This window comes from Bactrocera latifrons, unplaced genomic scaffold, assembly GCF_001853355.1.
Source record: "Bactrocera latifrons isolate USDA-ARS-PBARC rearing strain unplaced genomic scaffold, ASM185335v1 scaffold_219, whole genome shotgun sequence".
NCBI classification, from domain to species: Eukaryota; Metazoa; Arthropoda; class Insecta; order Diptera; family Tephritidae; genus Bactrocera; species Bactrocera latifrons.
Genome location: NW_017535730.1, coordinates 420,563 through 427,777, shown reverse-complemented (window position 1 = coordinate 427,777; position 7,215 = coordinate 420,563). Strand labels below are relative to the sequence as shown.

The 7,215-nt window shown below is 37.6% G+C and overlaps 1 protein-coding gene across 1 annotated transcript in view; it reads left to right on the top strand.

The window, feature by feature from the left end:
* Positions 1-6,773, top strand: part of LOC108968496 (lipase 3) — an 18,656-nt gene extending 11,883 nt beyond the window's left edge. Inside the window, exons 3-5 of the mRNA XM_018932560.1 lie at positions 4,729-4,813; positions 6,309-6,454; positions 6,521-6,773. Of these exons, the coding sequence (XP_018788105.1) occupies positions 4,729-4,813; positions 6,309-6,454; positions 6,521-6,691 (402 nt within the window). The 3' untranslated portion in view covers positions 6,692-6,773. The remainder of the gene's footprint in view (positions 1-4,728; positions 4,814-6,308; positions 6,455-6,520) is intronic.
* The last annotated feature ends 442 nt before the right edge of the window (positions 6,774-7,215 follow it).

Here is a 7,215-nt window from a genome sequence, read left to right as displayed (position 1 = left end):
TGCGCGATTGCGATTTGATAATAGGAGAGCAGCGCTCAGTAGATGATTCCCTGCCAAGCCCACCAAATCTTTCTGATCGAAAATTCTGGCTTTGCAGCTGGTTCTCAATTTCATCCGGTTGAAATCGAGCCGATTTTTCGAGGTCTTCTTGTGATGGTCTTTTGGAGCTCAGGCGAGTCCAGCAAGCGCTGGTGAACAACCAAAACTTGTGCGACTGCGTGATTCTTCTGGCCCGCGGGTTACTGTAAGAGCTCATTCGAAATAGTAGCTATTAGGAAATTTAATCCCTCCGTAATTATCGGTATTCTGACTGAAAATTATCCAATAGGTTTACACGCAATGCGCCTAAATATTTTGTCASACGCTCTTTGCCAAACTGAAAAATCTTGTGCGAGACACCTTTGACGAACCTAGGGAAGTTGCTGGGATTCATATTAACTTAATAAATTTGTGGTAAGCTCAAAACGCTTCGTCGATCTATGAGGATCTGCTGATCCATCTTTAGGTATTTGCGGATAACCCAAAGCTCGAATAGTAACTGTTCAAGTGAGATCTTTCGATTTTGCATCAGCCCTACGACTTAACCTAACCTAACTRTAAACTATTCTAGACGGTGTTTCGAAGAAGTATTTCTAGAAGTAAAAATTCCTCCGCTTTGCTTAAACTTTAACACAATTTTTGATGTACCGGATTTTCCTAAAGAAATGATATGATTTCTAAGTGCCGCTTCGGACATTTTTAATGTAATATGTAATGATCTCAAATTTTTTTTTCATTGTGTGCTGGCGATTCGTCGATGATGTTCAAGACAAAGAACCACTCGAAGTAATGAAAATATTGCTGCCGTTCAGACAAGTGTTACTAAAGACCGCATTTTGACGATGCGATGCTTTGAAGCCGTTCTCAAGAATTGTGACTATCTCAAACCACAATGTGTCGGACTTTAAGAAAGATTTTCGCCTTGCCTGCGTATGAAATTATTCTCACACCAGAACTGAAGCCATTGGACCACCATAATCGTCGTGAGCTGCTGATTTTACTTTGGAACAACTTGAAAACGATAAGGATTTTTTTTTTAATCATCTACTCCGATGAGACTCACCTTCATCTGAGTGGCGCGGTAAATAAACAGAATTTTCGATTTTGGTGCGAAGAAAATTGACGGTTTGGCGTGGTTTTTGGTCTGATGGAATCATCAGATCGTACCTCTTTCGAAATGAAGCTGTTGATCGCAATTGCAAAAAGTTGATCTTGACAACATGTGGTTCCCATAAGACGGTTCCACGTGCCACTCAGCCATTTGTTTTATAATGGAGGCTGAATTTAACGACTGTTGTGACAAATATACCTTCTTTGACCACACTGGCGTTGAAGTCGCCAAGCACGATATTGATATCGTGGCTGGGGCAGCTAACATAGATGAGCTTCAAGCGCTCATAGGAGGCACCTTTTCTTCSGTCGAGGYGTGGGCACAAATCARCGATATGTTGAAGAACTTCGCTTTGAAGCGGATTGTAGCTAGACGTTCATTAACCGTTGTGAGTGCCAAGACTCGGCGACGGARTCTCTCTCCCACCACGAATCCCACACCGAATTTGCGCTCCTTTCTAWGGACACTGTATGTGTGCCACAAGAATCTACACGTCTCAGTCCTTGACCCATTCATCGCACTTCTTGGAGGGTTCATACCCTTAAATCGTAATCCATAATGCGTTTGCCATAGTCCAAGGCTGTTGTTTCTTTTCATTGGGTTTTTTTTTAGGTGGCGGATCCCAAATCCAGCGCAGAACTCTGGWGAGGTATAGTTCGCCTGCCCATGGCGAATGAATGTTTTTTGGCTACTCAGAGGATGCTTGTTCTAAAAACGCTGCTTGAGCAATATGTAAAAAAATGTTCGCCGGCCACTACGAAGTAAATGGCACTGAGAGAACCTTCTTCACTTGCGTGARCTTCTATACATAACTACATCTTACATACTCATGACTTACAGAGCATTTTAACCGTTAATTTCTAAACTATGCAACGTATATTCACAACTACTTTAAACAACAGCAACAAAAGTAAAATGTCGATGAAAATTTCAATTTCACAACCACAAAGCCGGTTTGTCTACGATAATTTCCAAGATATGTTGTAGCCACTCTTAAATTGTTTAAATGCACAAAGGTATTACAAAGTATTCTCCTCCTGTTGTGGCAGTCTCTCGCTAACATTCAAATACAAATTGAACAACAACGTGTTAAGAAAAACAAAAACAGCAAACAGCTCATCGTTAGACAGAAAAGTAACTAAGCAACTTTGAACTTTGCGAAAGCACAATAAATGACAATAAAAATGACAGCGTGCACTTTAGAAGCATATACACAAGTGAACATCAGAGATTAGAATAATCCTGCACTTCCCACATACGCACACACACACACACACATACACACTATACATATATAAAGGCATGAGCATATGCAGCTAATAGTTGGAGAGGGCACACTTGGTACTCTAGAGCCACACTCAACTTTAAATGGCAATAAAATTGTAAATTTACCGTCTCAACGCCAGCAAGGTTGTGCCGGAAAGGTAGCGCGGAAACGGAAGCGGATATGAAAACAAAAGGTTCACTTTCACAACTCAAACACACAAACAAATATATATATTTACATGAATGTACATACAACCAGGCATGACTTCATAGCGGTTTATAAATACATATTGAAATTGTTTGTTTCTTTTTTTTTTTTATTTGGACACAATATTTATTTTACAGACATTTTCTAACTGTAGTTTATACTGAAACCTCTGTGGGTTACTCGAAGAGTGATATAAATGCTATTGCAACTTATATTAATATTTAATTTATGTAAAAAACATGAGGAAAATTAAAAAAAACGTTAATTACTTTTTTATCAAACTTTTTCAAGAGTCTAGTAGGGACGATAACCATTCACATACTTTTTAAGAATAAGTTGGATTTTTGTGTTTCAGACGATCCAAACATGAGAAATTTYGTCAACCAATGAAAACACGCAACTCATTCACCCAGCCATTTCTCCGCCAGATGTCATCAAAAAAATCCGAAAAAATTTATTTATGCACTCCATGATATACCTCATGCTATGTGAAAAAAGTTCTATGGTAGAGTAAAAATTTCTATRAAAAAAAATGTCAAAAAAACAGGACAGATTAATCTACTGACCTCTTAAAGCATATTTTCTTCACTGTTTCCGTAGTGCCTTGCTATTGACGTATCCGGCCCTTACCAGACTGTGATCAGTGAATATTCCAACCTTATTCTACAGTTCCTTCTCTCAAGTGCCAGTAGGAGCATGGTATGTTTCCGATCTATCGATTTGCCATGCTCCTGTCCAAAACGTCGTATAATCAATGCATGGATTTTCCAATGTTGATCACGCTGATGAAGCTGACGGAGACAGTAAAACATCTGCTAAGAGAATGCAAGGCTAATGAACTTCATCAGAAGCACTAGGCGGTTCAGAGAAGAGACAATARAGTGAGAAAATATTAGTTCCGGTGATATCATAATGAGCCTCCTAAAGACCTTGGTGCCAACTCTGGACAGTATAGTMMCGCACCACCTCTGTCAATTTTGTAAGACGCGCTTTGCCGAMGCTGTTTGGAAGAAAGCCGCAATAATATTGAAATATCTCGGTAGACACAGCTTTGAAGAACTTATAATTTGTGACTGGGATTGATATTAATGATCTTAATAAATTTAAGTTGAGTCAATCTATGAAGTAATGCACTTTAAGCAAATTTTTGGGTAACAAAACAGGCGAATATCCAAGTGAGATCCATCGTAAGCTATGAGTCTATAAATTTAGGTTTCTCGACTCGACTAAGAAATCGAGTCGCAACAAGATTCTCAAATCGTTGGCTAGCAACAGATTTCAACTGGATGTCTTAAACTGCACCTCACAATATTTTCGCATTGGATTAGTAAATTACAAATTAATAAATAGATAAAGTTTGACCAGAGTACCRCACTCCACATCATTTCAAAAAGGCCCTTGCTGTTTCATATTTTTATTAAAAATCATAAAAAACTCCTACTTGGAGCGTTTCTGCTGAAATGTTTTCGTTGCCAAACTTGGAGCCACTTGCTTAAAACGGGACCGTGTTATAAAAACATCAAAAGTTCATTCCCACAATATCCCAACCGGTTTTTGTAGAAAACCTTGCAGTCTCTTACTTGRAAACATCGAAATTTCATTCCAATATTACACTATCGACATCGAACATATGACCGACGAAATTAAACACTATTCATCAAGGAACCATTAACAATTTCATCCAGTCTCTTCCAATCAACASCATCCTTTGAGTGAATTCACCACCTAAGACAACCAGACAACAAGATTGAGTTGTCCGAACGAAGACACATTGGCGCTTGAGTAATTGAGATATTGTAGTATATTGAACACCTGCTTATTTAGTCAAGACCAAGTCATATTCGGTCGTGCCCTACATGAGAAGAGTTTCARCCGTTTGTACATTAAGGTTCAATCCCTTGAAAATCCTGTCCCTAAAAGTTTACAAAGCTTTTTTTTTCATATAGTACTATTTATACGTTAATGTAAATATTATATATCGTGATATTTTTTATGTTCGGCTKCATTTAAATGTCTGAAAAATAAAACTTCAATCATATATGTATGTACCATATATATGTGTGCACCATCCTCAATTTAACAACAAATAATTTTTATTTAACAGAGTCTCTTTCCACGCATACTCGAGACGACTCCAGCTGGCATTTCAAGAAATCAATTCAAGCATTTTGGCCAGCTTATAAGAACAGGTAAGCAAAAAAAAAAAAACATGGACAACATCGCCCTAGTTTTCGATATATAAAACTGTAATTCGTGCCTATTTTTATAATTTACATATTCGTATAAATAACTGTAAGTAACGGGTAACGGTAAGTAAGAGCGCTACAAAAGTTTTTTTAATAAAACAAAACCCGTTTGGAATACATTTGATACCTATGTATGTGTGGAACTCGATTTATATGCACAGAAACGCACCGCCGGCCCATAAACCTCACCAAACCGTAATTTTTTCGGGGTGCAATGCGGACCCCTGGAGTACATGTGGATTGCTGCCTGACCAATAACGCATATTTTGCTTATTGACAAAGTCTTTCAGCCCGAAGAGAGCCTCAGCGCTGAACATRATTTTTCGATAAAAATCCGGATAATTTTCGCGTTGTTACTCAGCCCAATTCACGCACAGACGAAGATTCTGGTGGTCAAGCTTCAGTTCTTTTGTCAATTTGATCTTGTTAGGACGTAGTCCAAGATCTTTACGCAAAATTCGCCACAACGTCACAAAGATACGCAAAGCTTGAGAACGACGTRYGAGARACTGATTTGGATCTTCCGCTAAAGCGCTACAGGCAGCAATATTCTCGACACTACGGGCACTTCTTTGTCTCACTGGCACGGGAACATTTTTTATCGTGCCTGTGGATTCAAATTTTTCTACTAGACGTTCAATTGTTGATCTGAGAGGACGATTATGACGACAATAAATTTAAAAATGAGACTCCGAATTTAGATAGTAAATATTAATAATTTCGACTCGTTGTTGGATCGTAACACTTTCCATGATGAAATGCCAAACTTTACTGAAGAGAAATAGCAAAAGAACGGGAAAAAATATGGCGTCACTATTGAAACCCCCGTTATTAGGGTTCTGGAAATTAGCGGATGTGCAGTCGCAAGGTCCTCCTGGCCCAGGACAAATTTCTGTCCCAACAAGATCCACCTATCAATGTTAGTAGAAGTTCTAACTGACACTCTCCAATCGGGGTAAGAGTTGTAAGATTGAATATCTTACCGGCTACCAGCTGTTAAAACAGCTCGGATCTCATACTTTTGATAGCCAGCTTAAAAAAAAGAAAATACAAATGAAACATATAAGCAAATCTGTGACAGTTGCAGAGCGTTTTTGCCGATAGCTGATATCTAGAAGTTTTTGTTGTGGTTTCATAAAGGACTGCACAGTCTAAAAGTCTCCGCTATGCTGAGGATTTAGTTTTCTAACCTAACTTAACCTGATGTTTTAGTAGGAGACATAGATGAGATGCTAGACAAGTTGAGGATATATGAAACAGCTTGTAGCGCTCGATTGTTCTGTAATGCTTATCAAACAAGATTTCGATGTTAAATTAAAGGTTATATTCAAATGATTTAGAGTAATATTACTTAATTAAATTAATTAATAATTTAAGTATTATTTACGAAAAAATTTCATTATTTGGAGAAATTATCTGCCCACTCCACAATTTACAGGTAAATTCCAAAAATATGACTACCAATCCGAGGACGAAAATCTGCGGCATTATAAACGCCAAACCCCGCCAGAGTATAATTTACGCAATGTACGCGTACCCCTGCATCTATTTATCGGCACACGAGATTTACTACTGACCAAAGCAGTGAGTTCAAATCCTTTCAGCTTAATTCAGTCTGAAATTAATGCGATACTTTTCATAATTTTTAAGGATGCCATACGTCTTACGAAGGAACTGAAGAATGCCAAATATACGCTACATGAATTGCATGGTATCAATCATATTGACCTATTGTACTCTTCTATGGCGCCACGGTTAATCTATAAACACATTGTTAATAACGCGAGAAATGTGACGCTCAAAAGTGGGTCCAGTGTATAATGGGAACACTTCTAGTCAATAAAAATTTGTTACAAAGTAAGCTAAAGTCGTTGAGAATACATTTATTAGCATATAATTTGAATCTAAGTCATATTTGTAAGCATAAATTGTAAATAAACATAATTTTGTGTACGGAATTAAATTTCTGATGACGAAACATTCAGAATGTTGGAAAAGTACTTCGGTGATAATTGTTTGACGCGAGAGTTTTTGATTGCTACAAATTATTCAAAGAGGGTCATAAAAGAGGCCATCAACATCAACTGATGGTGAACACGTCAATAAAACATAGGAATTGGTGCTTGACAATCGACGACAGTCAGAGATCTTACAGGCAACGTTGGAATATCTTAAGAGGGTATTCTAGTCTAGAATGTTGAAAAAACCGATTTYTTTGCATATTCTTAAAGACTGGASCTTTAARAATATATTCCCCAAAGGAATTTTTAAAATTCCTATTATTTACCGATTAACGAAATGTAAATATAGACTGCCTGCAGTTAGATTCAAATCTTTAATCGCGT